The sequence below is a fragment of the Protomyctophum parallelum genome (assembly GCF_964188405.1).
Source record: "Protomyctophum parallelum genome assembly, chromosome: 5".
Taxonomy (NCBI): domain Eukaryota; kingdom Metazoa; phylum Chordata; class Actinopteri; order Myctophiformes; family Myctophidae; genus Protomyctophum; species Protomyctophum parallelum.
The window spans coordinates 29,963,179-29,987,051 of NC_139702.1; the positions used below are offsets into that span (position 1 = coordinate 29,963,179).

At 43.8% G+C, this 23,873-nt stretch overlaps 1 protein-coding gene across 1 annotated transcript in view; it reads left to right on the forward strand.

The window, feature by feature from the left end:
- LOC310858762 (noelin-2-like) overlaps positions 1 to 23,873 on the forward strand; it is a 44,403-nt gene that overhangs the window by 15,650 nt on the left and 4,880 nt on the right. Inside the window, exons 3-5 of the mRNA XM_083765017.1 lie at positions 6,778 to 6,933; positions 17,812 to 18,031; positions 19,256 to 19,362. Coding sequence (XP_083621143.1) covers positions 6,778 to 6,933; positions 17,812 to 18,031; positions 19,256 to 19,362 — 483 coding nt within the window. The remainder of the gene's footprint in view (positions 1 to 6,777; positions 6,934 to 17,811; positions 18,032 to 19,255; positions 19,363 to 23,873) is intronic.

Consider the following 23,873-nt stretch of genomic DNA (forward strand, 5'->3'; position numbering starts at 1 on the left):
ATATAAAAAAATCATATTTTTTGAGCGATGGAAATAAGCGAATTAGCACAACACCCCATAGCACCATTCAATTCCCATTCAATCCAATGCAATTCATTTAGGGCTTACAGTATGGTAGGGGAAATAGCCAATAAGGAGCTTTTGCACAAAATAACACCTGGACCTCTTTGGTGGGGACGTAACAACTATACAAAGAAATGTAAGAAAGCCTTTTAGTATGGAATTCTCCTTTAAAGTTTGAGACCCACTTTTCCACAAGACATCTAGATCTGTTTGGTTGAACCTTGTCCTTAAACTGAACATCTACAGTACACTGTCTGTGGCATTCTGTAGAACTCAGAAGGTAAAGGGCCTTCCACTACTCCCACTACTCCGTCGACACTCAGGGTTGCGCCTCAAGTGAATAGATGTGCTTTCTTCATGTCGTGTAGGCGAGGCGGTTTTATTTGTACAGCACATTTCAACAACAAGGCAATTCAATGTGCTTCACACAGAACACCAAGCGAAGCTAGGAAACACAATTATAAAATGACATTAGAGTCCATAAAAATATTATATTCTTTTACAGATATCGTAAAGGTTTCTGCGATTTTCCTTCGAATTTTCCTCCGGTTCAACAGACCACGCACGTGCAACCCAGATTCGGCTCAAACAAGGGATTAAATTGATTTAGCTCCTACGCCACTAAAATGTGGAACACCCTACCAACAGTCATTAAGAAATGTGAATCCCCAGAGTCCTTCAAAACCGTTCTCAAAAAGCACCTGTCGACGGCTGGAATTCGAAACTGGCCCCTTTCCCCCCAAACTGTACATGTTTTTCCCTCTTTTGAGTGGTGCAGCCACACCAAGGAACAGCAATGTGTGTCCCTATGTCTGTTCAGGGCACCAGCAGGTGACAAAGTGGCGCTGTTGAGCTTCACACTGTGCTCAGAGATGCATGATGGGAAGCTGAGTTCTTTAGCGTATCGCCAGTACAGAGTACAGTGCTGTACACACTAAAGACAGGTGACAAAGTGCGTACAGTACACAGTACGAGTACAGTACGAGCACAATGTACAATGAGTACAGTACAATTACAGTATGAGTACAGTGTACAGTATAAGTACAGTACTACAGTACGTGTACATTGTACAGTACTACAGTACGTGTACAGTACGCAGTACAGAGTACAGTACAGTACAGTTACTATAACAATAAATGTATAGTTGCACCATTCAGTTCACACGGGTGTGATTTTTACTTTTTTTAACTATATGATTTCCTGTTTTTCATAGAAGTGTATATTTGAGTATTTGTACGTCTTTAAATGTTCTGATGACTTAACCCATTTTGGGCGGTAACCCCTTTTTGGTTGTTTGGTGTCTACAAGCTCATAGCGTGCCACCGAGTGGCGCGCTATGAGCTTGTAGGTCTGCTATTTTTGAGTGGTGCATCCACTCCAAGGAACAGCAATGTCCGTGTGCCTATGTGACGTTAACCCACCCATGCGCCTATGTGACTATGAGCACCAGTATGACTATTAGTACACTGTTGCCTGCTAATGAGAGAGAGAGAGAGAGAGAGGAGGGGGGGGGGGAGAGGGGAGTTGCACCACTCAGTTCACACGGGTGTGATTTTTTTAAATCGAAGAACGACTGACATAGAAACATAGCTTTTTCAGGAAAAAAAACCAATAAAAAAAAAAAATATATATATATAAAAATAAAAATAAAGATTGTTTAGGTTCGGCTTGACTGATGGTCCTGAATGCTGGAGGTGTCAGGACAGAGACGGTACACTTTTACACATGCTTTGGGGCTGTTCCAAAAATTCAGGAATATTGGACCGCTATACATGAAAGACTGGAGAGAATAGCAGGCCTACACATTCCTTTTTCACCCAGTCTGTTCATTCTGGGGGATCCTGCCACATTGAGGCACGTTGCTCCTCCTTTAGCTGAATAGATACAAATGGCCATTATGTCATTTAGGAGGCTGTTGGTCAAGGACTGGAAGGCTCTGTCCGCACCTGCACCGTCCCTCTGGGACGCCTCGATGGGTCTATTGGCCGCTTACGAGCGACTGTCATACAGGCTGCTCAATAGGACGGACGACTATGACTTAAAATGGGGCTTTTACCATATGCACGTATCAGGACTCTGATTAGTTTCTGGCTCTGAGTGAGCGCTGAACGGGCTGCAACTTTAGGAAAATACACTGAAGGAATAATGTCTGGAATTGGGGCTGGGGCGGACTGCGGGATATTTCTGTGCATCTCTGTTATATAGTTTAGTTTAGTTATGTGTTATGCATTTCTTTGGTGTTTTGTCTGTCTTTTAAGAAAATAAGAAAATTGATAAAATACAAAAAATGGAGGTCCCTGATGTGAACAAGTCTTAGTGCTTTTCCTGGATAAATCTTCGCAGTAGCCGTTTTCGTATCGACCTGTACTTTCTTTATCACTGTACCCATTCCACAAACTGAATAAGACATTTAAATCAATCAATTTACAGTTTACAGAGCAGGAAAGGAAAGTTTGCTCCAGATATATGTGGTGCATTAAAAAGGAACTGCTGGAGGTGTTGTTGTTGTCGGGGAAGGTGACTTGCTGCCCGAGTGCCCGTCCATCTATCGTCAAGCAGAGACGTTGGGTTATTATTATTGTGTTTCAGGCCATCTTTCAGCAGTGGGCCAATTAAGGGCTGAACTGGGTGGCGCCGGCTATGCTTCTGATGCACACTGACAGACTGCTCAGTGCTCAGCTGACAATTTGCTCACAGGTTGGAGGAGTTCTGTTTGTCCTATAAACACATATTTGATCTCCAGTCCGATCGTCACAAAGCCACACAATCTTCCCAAGATTTTCATACAAAAAAATTTGCTTTTTTCAGAGAGCCAAATCAGGAGAAAATCTACTTTATTAGCGACCTTTTATCCGTCTCTGTCGCAGGTTCCAGCAACGGTATAAACATCGGACGTTAGCGAGATCTGCCGTCAGACGGCGGCGCCCACTTAGGAGACCCTTTGTAGGATTTGTTGGGCCATGCATTTCACCATAGTGGCTCCAAAGTCCAAATCAAGCATCTTTGGTGGTACTGTTGTTTCTGAGTGCTGGGAAAAAACCCCAGGAAACCCACGTTGTGAGCTTGTTAGATTTTCACGTTCATTATTTTTTTCATGTTGTTCCTCCCTATAGCTCCTCAGGGGTGATTCTTGTTAAATCTGAATACCTATAAACAAACAAAAAAAGAAAAAACAGCACAGAACTTCACAGGTTCTGGAAAGTTTCAGGTTATAGAAGTTTCTTATTATGTTTCCCTTCTTCTTAAGTTGAAAAGATGGAGCCATTTGTCTTTGCTATATGTTTGCCTGTGTTGAGCGTTCTTTGTATAAATCCTAATTAGCTCTGTTTGTCTCAGGAAGTGACACCTTGATCCAGCTCTCTCTCTGTCTTTGTCTTTCTCTGTCTTTCTCTGTGCGTGTGCGTGTGTGTGTGCGTGCGTGCGTGCGTGCGTGTGTGTGTGCGTGTCTGGTATGTCTGTATGCTGCGTGACGCGTCCTGATCTCTCTGTTCTTCCTGCCTTTTTATCAGTATGTGCTATGGTGGGAGACGAGGTCCAGATAGTCTGTTTTGTTGCCACATAATTACTCAAAGTGTTTATCAGTCGTGGCGCTGTGGGTCGCAGTTGTAATGGATTTATTCACGCCCGGTCTTGACATCAAATTAATATCACCGCCTTTCAAAGCGTTGCGCACGCGCCTAGAATGTGATATTATTTGTAGCAGTATAATACTGCATGCAGGATGAAGATTCCAATGACCTTGTTCTGCAGGCCTGGTATCAAACTTAACTGTTTCGTTAACGGATAGATCTGTATACAGACATTGCATTTTAAGGCCAACATCGGCCTATAGTTGTTAATCATCATCATTTTTCGACCGCGGTCGAGATCATGTATTCCACAATGCTACGCCAGACTTCTCGGTCCTTCATTGCCACCCCCAGTTCCTGCCTACTGAAGCATGTGTCCCTAGCGATGACATCAGGGAACGACAGCTTTCTACCTCTGGTCCGCCCAGAGGCAGGACTCCAGAGAAGAAGGGAAGATATAACCTCATTGTCAGTTCTGTAGCAGTGGCCGGCAAACGGCGCTCTTCTGGATCGGACCAGTGAAGAAACACGGGGAAGGTTGCCGTATATTAGATTAGTCGATGGGTGGCTCTTCCAAGACAGATTTTGCGCTCTCATTAGAAGGCGGGTGTAAGTGCCATCCAACAGATTCTCTTGTTTCTTTGAAAGTGTCCATGTCTCGGAGCCATAGAGTAGAATCGGCTCAACGGTCGTCCTAAATATTTTTATTTTAACATCTTACCTAAAGCTGGGATGACCAGATCTTATGCATGTCATTGCAGGCTGACCAGGCCATACCCTTCCTAGTTTGAAAGTCCTTTTGGGAAGAAGACTTGTTAAAGCGGAGACAGGTCGGGTAACCCCAAGCCCTATATAGATCTGTCTCAGGTCTGTCTCTAGAGGTCCAACACACTCTCACTCTCAAATGCATATCTTGGGAGAAAACAAGTGACCATCATAAACATAACTCATATCGCCCCTAGTCAAGTCAACATGTGCTGTATTTGCCCCCTTCCAGTCAAAGACTGATTGGGAGTGAGAATGCGTTGATAGGTCTGTCAATTTGTCTCCCGGACAGAATTTCTTTCCCTCAATACAGTAATATTAAACATTGTACAGATTTATGCTCCTGCATGCTGCAAGCTTGTACAGTATATTTTTTGCTATTTTTGTTATCAATTTGGGGGTCCTTGACATGAAAATGTTTAGAACCTGTCCACTGCCATAGGAGAAACACACTGTTGACAGGGACGATAAGTACTGCACAAATTGGCACAACACTACCGGCAGCACTATAGTGCTACGCATTTTGTTTCACATAATATGGGGTCAAGTGAGTGCATTTTGAATCGGCTGCTTCACGCGGCAAACGAGCAAACAACTGTGTACACAAACAACAGGTGTTATCAATCAAGCCCGCTGCCAAAAAGGCTGAGCATCCACCCTGGCTCCCCCGCCCCGTGTGCATTGTAATTGTTGTTGATGTCAGCAGCAGGAGAGATTATTAATCTTTCATAGGAATGAACACCAACTGAGATGGAGTAGATGCGGCGGTGTTGTTGAAAGACTGAGAGAGTCAATAGACAACGTGTGTGTGGATAATAAAACTATCTATCTATGCGTCTGTGTTTTCTGTTTCTGTGGAAGAGAGAGACACGTGTGTGTCACCCACTCTATACCAGCACCAGCAGTACACCTTACATTGAGGACTATTTGAGGATAACCTTTACACGGTTTCAGTTGTCCGGCGCTCATAGACTGCGTGTGGAAATGGGAAGATGGAGCCGCATACCACCTGAACAGCGGTTTTGCCGATGTGAGACTGGTATACAAAACGAACAGCACAATACTGGTGTGTCCCCTCACACAAGATATCAGAGTAAAATATGGACATGAGGGTATTGATTTGAGCTCACTCTTTGTGGGCACTAACAGAGAGACTTTGCGTATGCTACATGCCTGCGTGTCACTTGTGGAGCAATAGAAAGCTCCTGTTGTAAAGGTATTCTGTATTGTGTATTGTATATTTTAATGTATTGTACCTTTTTTTAATTTGATTCATGGGTTTTTTATTATTGTTTGGACCCAATGTTTTATACATTTGTGTCAATAAAGTAACTAACTAACTGTGTGAGAGAGAGAGAGAGAGAGCGAGAGAGAGAGAGAGAGAGACTATTTCTCTCTCGTTCACACTCTCCCTCTCTGTAAAATCAATGACATAAATCTTTGATCAGCTAGCATCCTTATTCTGGGCATGTCACAATTGATTGATTGATTGAATACTTTATTAACAGTTTGCAAAAAGTACAGTTTTATAATAATGCTAAAAGGATAACACAAAAAACCCCTGATTGTTACTATTGTGGACCTATGTATTCAATTCATCAAGACACACAATACTGCACAAGACATCATCAATACTAGGAGCAGTGAAAGTATATTTACAATAGATTAACATTCGGTGAACATTATAGTGCCTTACAACTATCGCAACATGATGCATTGTGAGCTTTTAGATCAGCTATTTTTTAGCCGAAGAGAGGGAAAATAGGAGAGGATTGACTTGAGTATTGACTTCTGATGGACACCGGTCAAATTTAAGTATATAGAGGGTTTTGGCATGGAAACCATGCAGGGCGTAGGAAGCATGAGGTCAGTCCGCTGCCCCCCCCCCCCCCCCCCCCAGGTTGGCAGAGGAAGTGTAGCGCCCAGGATTACATTAGATAATTGACACTGGGTGGGTGAAAAAATGCAAAAATCATGGGATAAAAATAAAAAAAGTAGAAGAAAACCAGGGCGTGTGTGCGTGCTACATAAATACTACCGTACATACATACATACATACATACATACATACATACATACATACATACGAAGTTGTGTGTTTGTCCCCTTTAGCCGGGCGACGGACATAGTCTGTCTGTCAGAGACGCTCCGATACCACTTTTTCGTCTGACCAAGTACGAGTACAAGTACTTAATTTTGAGTACTTATTTTACCTTTTCTCCAATTTAATTTCATTGTTATGCCTTGTACTTGTATAATGATACTGTAATGTTCAATGACAGGGCTCGAAATAAAATGTGTATGTGTGTGTGTGTGTGTGTGCGTGTGTGCGTGTGTGCGTGCGTGCGTACGTGCGTGCGTGCGTGCGTGCGTGCGTCAGGTCCAGAATGTCAGTCAGTCCATGGAGGTGGTGGACCTGCGTACATCCAGAGATCTGCAGTATGTCAGGGACACGGAGCCTCTGCTCAGAGGGGTGGACGGACGCATACAGACCTACGTGTCCAACCCCCGCGCTCTGACACCCAAAGGCCTGCAGGTATACTGTACACGCACGCACGCACAACTCAGCAACAAGGGGAGTTGCACCACTCAGTTCACACGGGTGTGATTTTTCATCTGAAGCTGAGCATAACCAGGAAAGAAATGTATGCATGACGTGTGTGTTATGAGAGTACACAGAGGCAAAATACAAAAGCTTTGTTAAAACAGTGGTTCTCAAATTGGGGTCCAAGGAGTCCTTGATGGGGTTGTCATCCTGACAAGCACTTGGAATTGTAGGAGTTGAGGCATTACATTTAGTTGAAAATAGACACTCTACAAGCTCACAACACCAGCTAGATCGGCTATGTTCATTTACCGGTAGTTTGTCTACTTTACTTTATTTGTTTATTTGGACAGGACAATGCATATTAATATTAATTAAATACACCGGATATAATAATAATAAAACTTTATTTGTATAGCACCTTTCATGACATGAAATGCAGCTCAAAGTGCTTTACAGAGCAATGGAGAAAAAAATAAAAGCAAGGCATAAACATAAAAAAACAAGCAGTAATGCAATACAGTGAGGACATGAATAACAAAAAAATAAAAGATCAATTAAAAGCAATGTTGTAGAAGTGGGTCTTGAGCTGTGCTTTAAAAATGTCTACAGAGGCACAGTTGCTAATTTTCATCCGCAGTCCTCACAAGAAACACAAAGCGGAAAACAGACAGGCAAACAGTGGAATACATTTACATAACATTACATAGGGAACACAGCATAAAAAAATTAAATACACCTAAAATAATCATGAATGGTTGCAGCTTTGGTTTTCAAGCAACCATTTTTTCAGATTAAATGTAAAAGATGGAAATGTAGCACAATCCCTTATACGCAGAGGAAGGCCATTCCATGCTACACGACCCTGTACTGAGAGGACATTTTGGCCGAATGTTGTTTGCCGGTGCGGCACTTCGCAGTCTCCTCGAGTGGTTGCTCTGGTACTGATTCCCCTATCGGGCTTTCGTTTAATAATAAGGTAATATTCTTAGGTAGTGTTTATATAATTTAGCCAATTTGGCCAGATAGACACCCTGTATACACTTAAACTGTATGTTGTTTTGGTAGTTACTAGTTTACTAATTTGGTAGTTTAATATAGAGTGAGAAAACAATTTTGCACAATAAGCTAATCATCTGGGAACCATTTGAAAACCACTTTCAGACCACATCCATGGTCATCATATGGGCATACCTATAACAATGGATGCCCAAAAAATTGGATTTTCTTTTGTATTTGTATATAAAAAGTCCATAAAAATCTGGATGACCCTCAACAAGGTCCCCCTCACCCCATCCTCCCACAGCACCTCCCACAGAACTTCCTGGGGTACCCGGTCATATGCCTTCTCCAAATCCACAAAACACATGTAGACCGGATATGCATACTCTCAGGCCTTCTCCAGGATCCCTGCAATAGTATATATACACCCTATGATCCCCCTTCTTAAAAAGTGAGACCACCACCCCGGTCTGCCACTCCCTCGGCACTGTCCCAGACTTCCACGCAATGTTGAAAAGACATACAGTATCAACCAAGATAGCCTCTCAACAGCCAGAGACTTCAACATTTCAGGACGAATGCCACATGATTACTAACACTATCCCAAACCTTAACTTTGGGTCAGTCTTAACTGGCCCCGTAGGTCGCTAACCCTAACCTCAGTCTTAACCGGCCACGCCTCAGTCTTACAGTTTTTCACGATTGTTAACACACGTTTTTCACAACCTACCGGCATTCTCAAAACTGCACACACAAATCTGAAAACAATACACACAAAATGCTAAACCCTGACTCTCCTTTTCCATGATGACTCTTTTCTATCAAATCTCTTAACTGTTCCCAAAAATGGAACTCATTTGGTACACACAGCCATATTTTCAAATGACACACACATACCATTCATTTAGTACACACAACTAGCATTTGGCTACACACTACCAAGCATTTACAGCACAACGAAGTGAACAATTGAAAACACAATCATAGAAATGGAACACACATGAATGACAATGACTCTGGAGAATGAGCCATTTCTCCTTTTGTAAAATGACTCTGTGTAGGCCAACTTTTTCATAGTCAAACATAAAACAGCACACAAATATGCAGCCGATTTTTTTTTTTTTTTTTTTTTTCCTGTAAACCAGCCTGCTCGAAGCCAGCTCCTCAATAGGATTCAGGAAAGGAGAATAAGGTGGAAGGAATAGAATAGAAAAAAACCTCTAATGATGCCAGCAACTGTCAGTGCAGATATCTTGTTATATTATTGTGGCATGTTTTACTTTCAATCAATCTGTAGGACTGCAGGGCTGCAGCCTGGCTATCAGGAATTACTTTGGACAAACTTTAGTTAAACTTGCAGAGTGACAGATTACTTTACCTGGGTTATTTTCTGATAGTGCTGACTGCTGACATGACATAATAATCCCATGATTCCCATCTAGTGTTTCATTAGCGCGACGGAACGTGACAAAATAGTCTACAGCTGAGCTTGTTGTGCTGCTGACAGGCACAGGCAGCGCGCCATGAACACAGTATACACACCATAGAGGCATAGATAGACTGTGAAACAAGGTGGTAAAGATAACAAGGAGAGGCCAGTGATGTCACTGTTATGCAACAGGGAAGTATTATGGACTTGAAGCTGTTTATAAACCAGTCAGTCAGTAGCCTCGGAAACCCAGACGTTTTTATTTCCAGGGAGGAAAAAGAAAGTCTGGGTCCGAGTCCACTTCAATTCGGCATAGAGTAGCGCAAACGTCGATCACTCTCTGCTGATTTCGGATTGTCTGCATCTTTGTTAAATTGACGCACACACGCACACATGTACACACACTGTACACACTCCTCTCTCTCTCTCTCTGTCGCTCTAATTAATCAGTCTCATGACGCGCAGCTGTGTCTAGATTCTCCCGGCGGATCCGGCCGGGAGCTGCCTATGCCATAGAAAGCATAGGTGGACCCCAGGCTAGTCAGTCAGTGACATCGCTGGCTAATCCTTGGTGTTACTCTTCCTGCGACCGATAGCCCCTAAAACCAGGCTTGCCTTTCACCGTCGTCTCGTCCTGACTCTTTTTCTTCTCTTCTTCTTCCCCCTTCATGGGCCCCTAGGGGGCGCTGGGCCCCGGTGCACCGCACTGGCTACACTGCCTTATGCTACGCGCCTGGCAACTGTGTAGTGGCTGAGATTGGGCCAGCCTCGCTCATGGTCAAACCATGATTGAGCACATGGTCAACCACAGTTGCCCGAATCTCATTAGATATGACCTTTCTGCTTCTTCTTTCTCCTCCTCCTCCTCCTCCTCCTTCTCTCTGTCCATCTACTCCTCTACCTCCTCCTCCTCTCACTCTTACCCCTCTCCTTCTCTGGTTGTCGATCTCTTCAAGGTTCTCCATTGTTCACCAAACAAAACAGAGGCTCTCAAGCCCCTTGTATGCTGCAGTTCTGATAGGAAAATTGCTCACCAGACCTGATTGTTTAGAGATTATTTGTGTGTTGTAGGTTGATGCATTGAGATTTTATGTGAGAAGTGTGCAACAACTGAACATTGTGTGTAGTGTTTGGACAACAAGGTGATGTGTAATTGACATCAGAGTGTAAAGAAGGAAAGTCAGAGTCTAATGCAGATAAGGGAGTGTGAGTGCAAATTGTGTTGAGTGATTAGGTACATGAAGTGAAGGTTGTGCAAATTGTGCCGATTTTTGTGTGTTAACAATCGTGAAAAACTGGCCACGTAGGTCGCTAACCCTAACCTCAGTCTTAACCGGCCACGTAGGTCGCTAACCCTAACCTCAGTCTTAACCGGCCACGTAGGTCGCTAACCCTAACCTCAGTCTTAACTGGCCACGTAGGTCGCTAACCCTAACCTCAGTCTTAACTGGCCACGTAGGTCGCTAACCCGAACCTAAGTCTTAACCGGCCACACTCCAGTCTTAACTGGCCACGTAGGTCGCTAACCCTAACCTCAGTCTTAACCGGCCACGCTCCAGTCTTAACTGGCCACGTAGGTCGCTAACCCTAACCTCAGTCTTAACTGGCCACGTAGGTCGGATTAACGGGAGGTCGGACTTACGGGCAGTCCCCCGCTGGAAGTGTGTTGCTTCGTGAAACATTTCAAGCTTGTGGATCTACTACTTTCGATGCTTTTGTGTGACACTGTAGTGTGATCAAGTATTTATACCATTTATAATACACTCATGTCTGTCGTTCTTTCTTCCCTGCCCCGGAAATAGAGAGGGATGAGCTAAAAATGGAGAGACAGGAGAGATGAAGGGCAGAGAGAGAGAGAGGGGGGGGGGGAGTAAAGGTAAAGACATGAAAGAGGAGGTTCAGATTAGAGGCAGGGGAAGGTGAGGAGAGAAGATAGCCGTAGGGAGCCATTCGCTATGCAGTGTTCTACTATTGACCACCTGGTCTGCGTGCGGATGCTTGCGTGTGTGTGTGTGCGTGCGTGCGTGTGTGCTTGTATTACTATACTTGGTAGGCCAAATGTCCCACACGAGAATTATGGTTGAGAATTTATGGTGTTGAATTTATGGAGTTTTTTGGCTTACAATTAGGAAAAGATTCAGGTTGGTGTTAGGATTAGGAATAGACATTTTAGAGGTGTAAGGATTTGGGTTATGCCTGATTTTAGCTCTGGTCCATAGCCTTCTACTGCTTCTACGATTCTGCCCTGCGCAGTAAGGCTATGGGACTTTCCGTTTTAAATCTCAAATCAAAATCAGACCAGCCTCTCCTCTTTGGCGTAAATAAAAAGAACGTTTTAGCTACTCACCAAAACAAAGGCGGGTTGTGTCATTAGAAAGCCTTCCTTAGTGGACGCACTCTGAGCCCCCCACCACACATACGGTACTTTTTGGCCAGAAAGGGATTTTTTTTCACCGGTGGAAAAATATTCTCTATGAGGCAGTTCTCTGGGCAATATCAGTAGAGGGCGCAGCGGAGTAACTAAAGATATATTTTTCCGGTGGAAACAAAATCCCCTTTTGCCCAAAAAGTACAGTTTATACGTGTGGTGGGGGGATCAGAGTGCGTCCACTAAGGAAAGTAGGCTTTCTAATGACACAACTCGCCTTTGTTTTGGTGAGTAGCAAAAACGTTCTTTTTATTTACGCCAAAGAGTAGAGGCTGGTCTGCATTCATGCGAGCAGCGGAAGTTGAGAGTAACATAGCTCTAATGCGCGCATTAGAGCTATGGACCAGAGCTAGCCTGATTTATACTTAGTTGGCATTTTATTGTCTTATTGTGAGTTGTGTGCTGGTATAGATCAGATCTGCTATTTCTGGCTTTGGGGTGACAATTTAAAATGTGATTGAGAGGAGATGACGAATTGAACACAGGATATTGCTTGTCGCTCTTCATTAATTCACAGCTTTTGTTGTTTGCTCTTTGATTATTTCTGTTAAAGCCAGCCTTTCATTCTGTGCTCCTCCAGTCTAGAGTCGGCCGCCTTCAATCTCCTGTCATTTCAACCCTTTCATGTTCTGCACTCCAGGGGGCTGTCTCTCTCTCTCTCTCTCTCTCTCTCTCTCTCTCTCTCTCTCTCTCTCTCTCTCTCAGCGCCTGTCTTTTCTCTGCAGTGCTCACTCTCGTCGTTGAAAGGCTCATGTTTTCGTGGAAAGGCTAAATATTTTTCCTTGTATCATTTATCTTGATGTCCTCAATTTGCTGTGCCTTCCCTTTGTAAGAAGTTGAACGAGACAAGAGTGCCTGCCTATTAACTGGTGATCAGACATCGTTGTGCTCACAAAGGCTCAAAAGGCAACTGTGTTTACATCTGACCCAAAGACCTGCAGGTGACGTCCCTCAGCCACTGCCTTCTGTTGCGTTCTACCTTCCTTCTACTAACAATGAAGATACATCATGTTGATGCATGATACACATACACATGCACACATACAGTACAGTACATTTTTTTGACATAAAACATTTCACCATGCATGACCAAGCTCTGTATCGTGAGGGTGACCGGGCCTTCTGCTTGGCCGCTCCTCCACTCTTTTAAAAGTGACCTTACAGTTTTTCCACGATTGTTAACACACAAAACTTGGCATAATTTGCACACTTCATGTATCTAATCATTCGACACAATTTGCACTACATCCCTTATCTGCATTAGACTCCGACTTTCATTCTTTACACTCTGATGTCAATTACACATCACCTTGTTGTCCAAACACTACACACAATGTTCAGTTGTTGCACACACTTCTCACATAACATCTCAAAGCATCAACAACACACAAATAGTCAAATCTATTAACATTCAGGTCTGGTGAGCAATTTTCTATCAGGACTGCAGTATAAAAGGGACTTGAGAGCCTCTGTTTTGTTTGGTGAACAATGGAGAACCTTGAAGAGATTCGACAACCAGAGAAGGAGAGGAGTGAGAGGAGGAGGAGGTAGGTAGGTAGGTAATATGGCTGTGTGTACCAAATGAAAACACGAGTTCCATTTTGGGAACAGTTAAGAGATTTGATAGCAAAGAGTCATCATGGAAAAGTAGAGTCAGGGTTTAGCATTTTGTGTGTATTGTTTTCCGATTTGTGTGTGCCGTTTTGAGAATGCCGTTAGGTTGTGAAAAACGTGTGTTAACAATCGTGAAAAACTGTAATGAATGAACATGTAAGCTGGCCATTCTGCGTGCGTGCGTGCGTGCGTGCGTGTTCAAAAGAGCTTTATTTGCATGAGAAAACGTTTACATTGCGAAAGCAAAAGTGTAAATACAGTAGTTACTAGTTATACATCCACATAAGAAAGGTTAGCTTGGTATGTTGTGTGGAAAGTTGACTGCAGTATTTCAGTGTTTTGCATTCACTTGGTATAAAACCTTTGCGACAAATAGCATCAATTTATTCAAATGTTATTCAATTTGCTCTGTTCATATTCTCACTCGATCTCTCTTCTTCCCTCTTCCTAATCTTGTTAGAGAGAAGTTGTTCTTATTTACAGGTCTTCATTGACAAGCTTAAATGTACAGTACAAGTCTCTCAGAAGCGTGTAGGCATTTCATTTTTCTTATCTGTTCTGCAGTGGAAATAACTTTGGCGCCGTGCACCTCCAAAATTAGTCCCCAAGTTCAAAATGTGTTTAGTTTGGTATAATCGTTGAAACATTGAAGACAAAAGTGAGGACGCAAATTGTGATTGGATGGCGTGATTGTGTGGGAGACGTGCTATTGGTTGAGAATGTATGATGACGTATGATGATAAGAGCGCCCCTCACTTAACACAAAATGAAAAAAAATGATGGGCTATAGCCCATCGTTTTTTTTATTTTTTATTCCTTTTTACAGGTTATTACAGACAGGCATTTCAGTCAAAGACAGTTAAATTTTTATTGTTATATATATATATAAACTTTATTACAGGCTCGTGGCCCACAACGTAAGACAGTACATCACATAAAGAGCAGAAAGAATCAATAATAAGCAGACTTGGCAACCTGACTGTAGAAAGTAACAGTACTACAGTAAAGAACCTGGGGGTTATTATTGATTCTGAATTGAATTTTAATTCACACATTAATCATGTTACCAAGATTGCCTTTTTTCACCTTAGAAATATTGTACGAATCAGAGCCTATTTGTCCTGGGACGATGCAAAAACGCTAATCCACGCCTTTGTTTTTTCTCGGCTTGATTACTGCAATAGTAAAGAACCTGGGGGTTATTATTGATTCTGAATTGAATTTTAATTCACACATTAATCATGTTACCAAGATTGCCTTTTTTCACCTTAGAAATATTGCACGAATCAGAGCCTATTTGTCCTGGGACGATGCAAAAACGCTAATCCATGCCTTTGTTTTTTCTCGGCTTGATTACTGCAATGCACTTTTTTCAGGACTGCCTAAGAAAACAACTGACAGACTAGATAAAGTGCCAATCGGCACAGGTCTCCACCAGGATTCTTCCTCAGCCTAGTGGGAATATGCGTGCACAGTTTCATCGCAATCGGACGCTGCGTTGAGGAGTTGTGGCCATTTGCTACTCCTGAAAACTGTAGGAGCCAATCGTGGCCAATCAGGATGGAATATGATAAATCAAACAAACCTGTCTTGATCACATGACTATGGAGATCATGTGTACCGATTTGCGTGAAATGTGGATAAAATCTGAAGGAGTAATAATAGAAAATGTGTTTTACATATGTGGGCCTCCTGGTGGCGCTATAAAGAGCAGATGTGAAAAATTCCAGACAAAGGTTTTTCCTTGGCCTCTAGGGAGTTGGCATACAAAGTTATCCACAGATCCGTGCAGTCAGAGGTAAAAACACTTTTCGGCCAGTTATAGCGCCACCTTGAGGCTGAGTTGAAATTGTTCACGTGGCATTTCGTCCTCGGCCTAGTGGGAATGTGGGTGCACAATTTCACGGAAATCACGCGATGTGTTCATGATTTGCAGCATTTTGTTTGAAACTGAGCAGTCCTGTGAACTTTGGAAGCCAATCTTAACCAATCAGGATGGAGTGTGAGAAATCTGAAAGACCGGTTTCGTTGAATGGCTGTAGAGAGACTGTGTACCAATTTGCGTGATGTTTGGAGAAAATCTGTAGGTGTACTGTGCAAAAACTTGTTTTGCACAAAGCGGCCTCCTGGTGGCGCTATAACAGGCCGTTCTGGAAAGTTTGGGGCAGAGGTTCATGGTTGGCATCCAGGGAGTGTGTGTGCAAAATTTGGCATCGACCGGGTTAACGGTGGCCGAGATTAGCTGCTCACGGACGGACGGACACACGGACGGACGGACACACGGACGGACGGAGTGCAAAACATACTCTCCCCCATGCCTTCGGCTGGTGGAGACAATTACAACTTGTCCAAAATGCAGCAGCCGAACATATTACTCCAGTTTTGGCATCACTGCACTGGCTTCCGGTTGTTTTTAGGATTGATTTTAAAATGATTTTACTTGTCTATAAAGCTCTCAATGGTCTCGCACCTTCCTACCTACATGACTGCCTGCCTAAATATGTCCCAAACCGCCCCCTAAGGTCTTCCACTGCTGGCCTGCTCGCTTTGCCTAAAAAAATGGCAACTAGAAAATACGGGGAAGCAGCTTTTTGCTTCTACGGGCCGTCGGCATGGAACAAGCTCCCACTGTACCTTCGTCAGGCAGCCTCTGTAGACATTTTTAAAGCTCAGCTCAAGACCCACTTCTACAACATTGCTTTTAATTGATCTTTTATATTTTTGTTATTCATGTCCTCACTGTATTGCATTACTGCTTGTTTTTTAATGTCGTTGCCTTGCTTTTCTTTTATTCTCCATTGTTCTGTAAAGCACTTTGAGCTGCATTTCATGTCATGAAAGGTGCTATACAAATAAAGTTTTATTATTATTATTATTATTATTATATACGAGAATACAAATAAATGAAATAAAATAAGAAATACAGTACATTTACCCAGCCCCACAGGTTACTACTCTAAGCGAGGCACTCATGCCAGTGTCCTCTGATGGTAGAAGTGTACCTTACAGAACTACGGCCTGGGTCTGTCATCTGTCCAATGAGTCCATTCAGTGAGCGATCCAGCCTGCTCATGAACTTGAATATCAGGTTCCTCAACAGAGCCATGAACGTAGTGAGACCCAATGAACAGAGGAGCCCACTGGCTCTAGTGCTCCTGGGCTTTTTTAACAGGATTCTGAGACAGTCATTATAGGCTACTTGCAGTTTGCGTAAGCTCTCCTTTTTATACTTCACCCACAGTGGAGCTGTGTAGAGAGGGGTGCAATAAGCTCTAAAGAGGTTTACCTTAACATCTGTTTACGGACCAGCATGTTGGCTTGTACATAAAGCATTCTCCTCTTTCTAAACATGTCCTCGTCATCCTCTAATAAGGTATCTGTTATGATATGCCCAAGATATTTTGTAATTTTGGACACATTCATAATTTGACCAGACAGATGAAAGGCAGGAAACTTAAGTTCCAGATCTTTTTTAGTTCTATATATAAGTACCATGCTCTTCTTGGCATTATAGTGAATATCGAAGTCAATACCATAATTTGTGCATACATTGAGTAGCTGTTGGAACCCACTGCTACTAGGGGAAAGTATGGCAAGGTCATCCGCATACATAATAAATGATTAATTAGGCTATCACCCATCATACAACCTGTTATGCACCCCCCCAGCTGCATTGACAGGCCGTCCATATATACATTGAAGAGGGCTGGGGATAAAATCCCCCCCTGCCTGACACCATTACCCACCAGAAAAGGGGTGGATAATGTGCTCCCCCATTTTACCTGCATTATATATACTAGCCCTTACCCGTTGTGAGATATTTGCCCCCCCTTGTGGCCATGGGGGGTACTGCGCCCGGGTGCGTTTGTAATTGACTAATACATTAATTAATAATCATTAATGTGTCAAATCGAAAAAAGGGCTTCGTTACGCCCTCCATATTCATATGGTCAATGCCTGTGTGAAAAGGGGAGTGATTGGTGCAGGCAGTAAGGAGCTACGGCAGTCACAGTGACACACAGACACACACGCAGACATTGTTAGAATTATAGTATGATGATGATAGTATGATGATATTACATTATATATTGTGAACACAAACATTAAATGCCATTGACAATTTATGGAGAATTTGTGCCTGAGCAAATCGGTTGTCGGTATCCCTTGGCCAATAAGGGACCACAATTATTGGTGGCGTATAACGTTTATTGGATGATGTACGATGATAAGAGCGCCCCTCAATTCACATGGTTGTGATTTTTATTTTTTACCGGATCACACTTTACAATGAATACCAGGCTTTCCTCCATGGTGGAAAGCCATGGTGAAAAGCCATGGTGACGCGAGGTTACGCGTATAAAAAACTCTCTCTCCCCTTATCTGCCTCCCTCTGTAGGAATTAACGGGTCAGATGACCCAGCTGCGCCCCCTGCTGTCTGTGGTGGAACAGTACAGGGCGGACCTGCTGACCTTGGTCGGCCTGCGATTGGACCTGCACAACCTGTCTGTCATCCTGTCGGCCATTCAGGAGGAGATCGGCGCCTACGACTACGAGGAGCTTCAGCAGAGGGTTCTGCTGCTGGAGACCAGGCTGCACGCCTGCATGAACAAACTGGGTATGTAGGCCAGACCCAGAGTTTTGGAACCACTACTCGCTCTACACCATACAGTACATGGGTAGTCGTTAACAGTTAATAACTAATCGTAATTGATTGAAAATTATGCAGGTCTATCATTGCGTGGTTTTCTGTGAATGTAATGCTGTCTACGTGGGCGTGTGGCCGAGGAACGCAAATACAAACATGCCATTGCCTGGCCCTGTATCGTCAATGGTCAAATTAATATTTGATTCAAGGACCACTTCACCACTTTTCAACTTCATATAATAGGTCCTCTTCTTTTCTACTCGGTCTGTGTCTCATAGGAGGGCTGTGGGCAGTTCAGAAACCCGTCCACCAGTGACATCATCGATGGGGAATCCAAGCTAATCGAAACTGTAGGCTTTCTAGTCTTGAAAAGTTGCAATGCGAAAATGGAAGCCATCGTTCTCACGATTATAAAAATCTAACCTAACGATAATGTCACTGGTGGACGGGTTGCTGAACTGCCCACAGGCCTCTTATGAGACACACAACCGAGTAGAAAAAACATTGTGCCATTTATCATGGACCTATTATATGAAAATAGGTTGAAAAGTGGTGAAGTGAAGAAGGAATATAATATGCCTTTTGCATTATTATTATCAGCAAAATGTAGATTTGTATGTTAGACATTGAGGGAAATTAAGATTCTCAGATATTTGAGTGGTGCAACCACTCCTACAACCAGGAATGTCCGGGTGTGTGTATCATGTATCCGTCATGAGCACGAGTGGTGTGCGCATGCGTGAAACCAGCAATGGCCAGCAATGTCCGTGTGGGGTAATGCTGCGTGCGTGCATTTATTAATACCAGTAGGGGGTGCCAGAAACAGAGAGAGGGGTAGTGCTGAGAGAGAGAGAGAGAGGGGAATTGCACCACTCGGTTCACACAGGTGTGATTTTTTACAAAAACGCCGCTTATCAACTAACCGGTTAATCGATCGATAACCTTATCAAAACGTATAAAAAATAAATCTGTATTCAGGATTGTTTTGAGCTTGTAGATCGGCAATTTTTTGCTACGACAGTAATATAAATATGCATAAATAAATATAGTGGCCCTCTCCATTGTGAAAGTTGTCCATCTCTGCTTTACACCACCCAGACCCCCAAAGTATACAATACCATTTTCTCCTTTCCTAATAGCGATTCCCATCAGTCACCGTCCTTTAACCGCTGTGTGTTTGTCACTCATAAACAGGTTGTGGTCGTTTGACTGGGGTGAGCATCCCGATCACCGTGAGGGCCTCGGGATCCCGATTTGGCTCCTGGATGACTGACGCCATGATACCCAGCTCCGACAGCAGGGTAGGTGCACATGCGTGTGCACGTATACTGTGTGTGTGTGTGTGTGTGTGTGTCTCGGGTGGAAAGCAATCAACCAATGGAATCCAAAACTACTTTTCAGAAATTGCAAAATAAGTTATATCACGATGGTGACCCTGTGCTTGTTCTCCCATTACACATAGGGGAGAGAGGCTGTGTATACGTATGGTTAATGTCCTGTATGCTGCATGGTTTACCTGCTACAAGTGTGACTGGCGTTCCACTGACTTGTGGGTGGCAGCCCTGTGTCACTCAACTACTGGCTTGTAGACCATGTATTCTGTCTGTCTGTCTGTCTGTCTGTCTGTCTGTCTGTCTGTCTGTCTGTCTGTCTGTCTGTCTGTCTGTCTGTCTGTCTGTCTGTCTGTCTGTCTGTCTGTCTGTCTGTCTGTCTGTCTGTCTGTCTGTCTGTCTGTCTGTCTGTCTGTCTGTCTGTGAAGGGAGGGAGGATGTTATATTACATGAATGTGTTTTTGAGGGACGCTAGCCCCTCCTACTGTATATACAGGTTTAATCTGTGTTTTTAGTTCAATGTTTGTTTTAAAAACGCCATTGACAATGAAGGGATTCCTTCAAAATAGAAGCTTGGGGGGCCGGGAAGACATGACCGCTTTTACTCTGTAAAAGCGCTCCCCCCCCTTCTGTTCGGGAAAATAACACACACACACACACACACACACACACACACACACACGCATGTGGCTGCATGGCTCCTCAGGGGTCCTTCTAATTAATCAGGCACTCTACTGGACGCTTCACTGTAGAGCTCATCGGCATACAGTAAAGCCCTTCAGTCTAGATGTAATACCACGCACGCACGCATGCATGCACGCACGCACATAAGTGAATGTGTATACGCGCACACACATATCTTACTTTGGTCTCCATGACTACGTTGTCAGTGTTGTATTCCTAGTTTGCCATTTATGAATTCTTCATTAGATCGTCATCTGTCTCTGACTGGAAGTGTGTGTGTGTGTGTGTGTGTGTGTGTGTGTGTGTGTGTGTGTGTGTGTGTGTGTGTGTGTGTGTGTGTGTGTGTGTGTGTGTGTGTGTGTGTGTGTGTGTGTGTGTGTGTGTGTGTGTGTGTGTGTGTGTGTGTGTGTGTGTGTGTGTGTGAGTGCGTGCGTGCGTGCGTGCATGTGTGCGTGTTCACCCAGTACACGTGCATGATGCCAGCATTCCTGTGGCTGTGTTTGAGAGCATCTGCTCCGATAAGTGATCTGCCAATATGTACCTGCTAATGGAGAGAGAGGGGGGGGGGGGGTAGAGAGATAGAGAGAAAGAGGGAGAGAGAGGAATTAAGAGGAGATGTGATATGTGAGAGAGGAATTGGGTGAGGTAGAGTATCAGGCCAGGGACTGAGGGGATGTTAGTGGGATATATAAAAAGACACAGACAACAGAACAAACAGGGACAGTTAAAATAGAGGATATAGGAAGTGCATGGCAAATTGGGGGAGGACCAATAAAGGAGAAAAGGCTCAACTATAAGTGGAAGAGTGAGAGCGAGAGGTTGGAGTTTTTAGATTTGATTTCATTAGGATTCACCTACATGAGGCGATAAAAAAAACCCTCAAAAGGATAGGATAGGATAGCGCTTATTTCTATAGCGGTCATCTGTGTGAGACAAGCACCACAAAACCAAAGGCGGTGTATTTGTTTTGCCTGCAGGATTACGGTCTCGTCAGGTGCTTGTGTTGTTGTTGTTGTTGTTGTTTTTCCTGTACTGTCAATTTTCTACAATCTACATTCAAATGCAGCATGATTGAGCCTGTCTGTCAGCACAAGGATGAGATGCTCTTTGAGACTTGCTTTACTTTGCTTTATTCCTGTAGGCTCCTAGGTGGAGCATAGGGCCGCAATCACACCCCGCCATCGGACTCTGTTTTGAGCTGTTTTCTTCAGCTGGGCCCACGATAATCTGGTCGTCTTTGCCTCACTCTCCACTGATCTTCTCCAGGTCTGTTTTGGCCTCCCCACTTTTCTTTTGCCCTGTGGGTTCCAGTCCAGTGCTTGCCTAGTGATGTTGTCAGTATGTTTTCGGAGGGTATGTCCAATCCACCCCCACTTTCTCTTCTTCACATCCTGGCTGATGGCGCTTTGGTTGGTTTTCTCCAACAGGCTGGCATTTGATATTTTATCAGGCCACCTGATGTTCAGAATGCGCCTTAAGCACCTGTTGACAAATGTCTGGAGTTTGTTGGTGGTAGTGTTTGTCACTCCATGTCTCTGATCTATAGAGGAGAACTGACTTGACGTTGGTGTTAAATATTCTGATTTTATTATGGAGGGACAGTGCCTTGGAGTTCCAGATGGGTCGTAGTGTGGTGAAAACGTGTCTGGCCTTGTTTGTTCTGCTTTTGATGTCATCGTCTGATCCACCATCCTTGCCCAGTATGCTCCCGAGATATGTGAAGCGGTCAGTCTCTTTGAGGTTGTCTCCCTGTAGTTGGACTGGGAGATCCTGTTTGTTGTTGACCTTCATGAGTTCTGTCTTTTTCACATTGATCTTGAGGCCAGTCTTTGCTGCCTCTTCGGAGAGTAGTGTTAACTTTGACTGTGCGTGTTGGTGTTTGTGAGAAAGAAGACATATATCGTCTGCAAAGTCAAGGTCTTCAAGTTGTTGCGTGAGGGTCCACTGGATGCCAGTCTTACTGGCCATGGTTGTGTTTTTCATGATCCAGTCGATGGCCATCAAGAAAATTGTTGGTGAGAGCATGCAGCCTTGTCTCACCCCGGTCTTAACTTCAAGAGGGCAAGTTAGCTTTCCATTGTGGATGATTTGACAGTCGGAGTCCTCATACAGCTGTTGGATGATGTTGATGAGTTTCTGAGGGATTCCGTAGTGTTGCATCAGCTTCCAGATGGTATCTCGGTCCACGCTGTCGAAGGCCTTCTCAAAATCCACAAATGTTAGGTAGAGAGGAGTCTGCCATTCAATGGACTGTTCGATTATCATACGCAGAGTAGCGATGTGGTCTGTACAGGACCTGTCCTGGCGAAACCCTGCTTGCTCTGGTCTTAATCTCTTGTCCAGGGCTTCCCTCAATCTATCCAGGATGACTCTGGTCAGGACCTTGCTGGGGACAGATAGGAGCATGATCCCTCGCCAATTACCACATTGCGACAAGTCGCCTTTTTTGGGTAGTTTGACCAGGTGGCCTCGCCTCCAGTCTGCTGGGACTTGTTCCTGCTCCCAGATCTTTTGTAGGAGGGGCTGTAGCATCTCTGCTGCCCCCCCCGCTATTCATGTCAGTGGAAGTTGCTCAGTGGCGTTTTGAAGCACCCGTCTATTTCCGCCTTTTTTTGCCCATTCAGCATTTGGGCACCACATTTTGGTGCCCAAATGCGGAAGTGCAACCGAGCGCTCAATGTTAAAGCCCAGCTGCACGGGGTTTCCTCGTCATGAATCCATGGGTCCGCGACCGTCCGCCTGCAGTCCTTCCTCTTACCACTAGGGCCCAGTGCTTCAACGTTGGAGTGCCTCACTGGCCCCTTGAGAGAACCTGACCAACTTCCTATTTTATGATCAGTACCGGAAGTCTGGAAATGTGGCTTTTCAAAATAAGAGCTAAACTGGGGAAAATGCTGCCATCATAATTTGTCAATAAATGCTAGCGCTGTAAGTGTTAATGGGTTACATAGTTCATTTTGTGATGTTATATCATTTGCATATATTATTTACAGTTAAAAATACTTAATAATTGATTTAATTTACAGTCTATTTTGATTTCATTTGAGACTTTTCTATTAGTATTCCTATAACAAAGGGCTTAACTAGAAACTGCATGTTCCATGATGCTTTGCGACTACTAGCGCCGGATGTTAGTAAAAAGACCGGGATCTCTCTTGTCGTTGATATTGAGCAATAGCTAAGAGAAAACTCACGTATGCCAAAAGAAAATAAGTCTGCACTATTTTAATCTACAGCCTAGCCCTAGCCTGTACCTTCATCAACCCATGGGAAACTTAACCAACTCTTTCGTCCTTCCCCTCCCTCCATCCCTCTATCCTTCCCCTCCCTCCTCCCTCCCTACCTGCGCTCTCTCCTCTTTGTAGACTTAATCCTCCCGTCGTGTAACGTTCTGTCCTGTCACATCCTGTTCTTTCCTTTTCTCCCACCCACGCCTTATTCTCTCTCTGTTCATCTGTCCCACGATCCCCCTGTATGTGGCCCTTTCTTTCTTTCTTTCTTTCTTTCTTTCTTTCTTTCTTTCTTTCTTTCTTTCTTTCTTTCTTTCTTTCTTTCCTTCTCTTCTGCCAGCAAAATGTGTTACGTTGGCCTATCTAAAAATAGCAGATAAAGCTCACAGCGTGTCACTTCATGCCACCCTGCAAGCTTGCACATACTTGGAACAAGAAATCTTGAATCTTAAAATGTTTTTTTTTTACACACAAATCTTCTCTTTTGAGGATTCCTGGCACAAAACATCTTTCAGGTGGTAGTCTGTACGTGGCCAAATACATATCAATGTGGGGATCCTTTGGCAC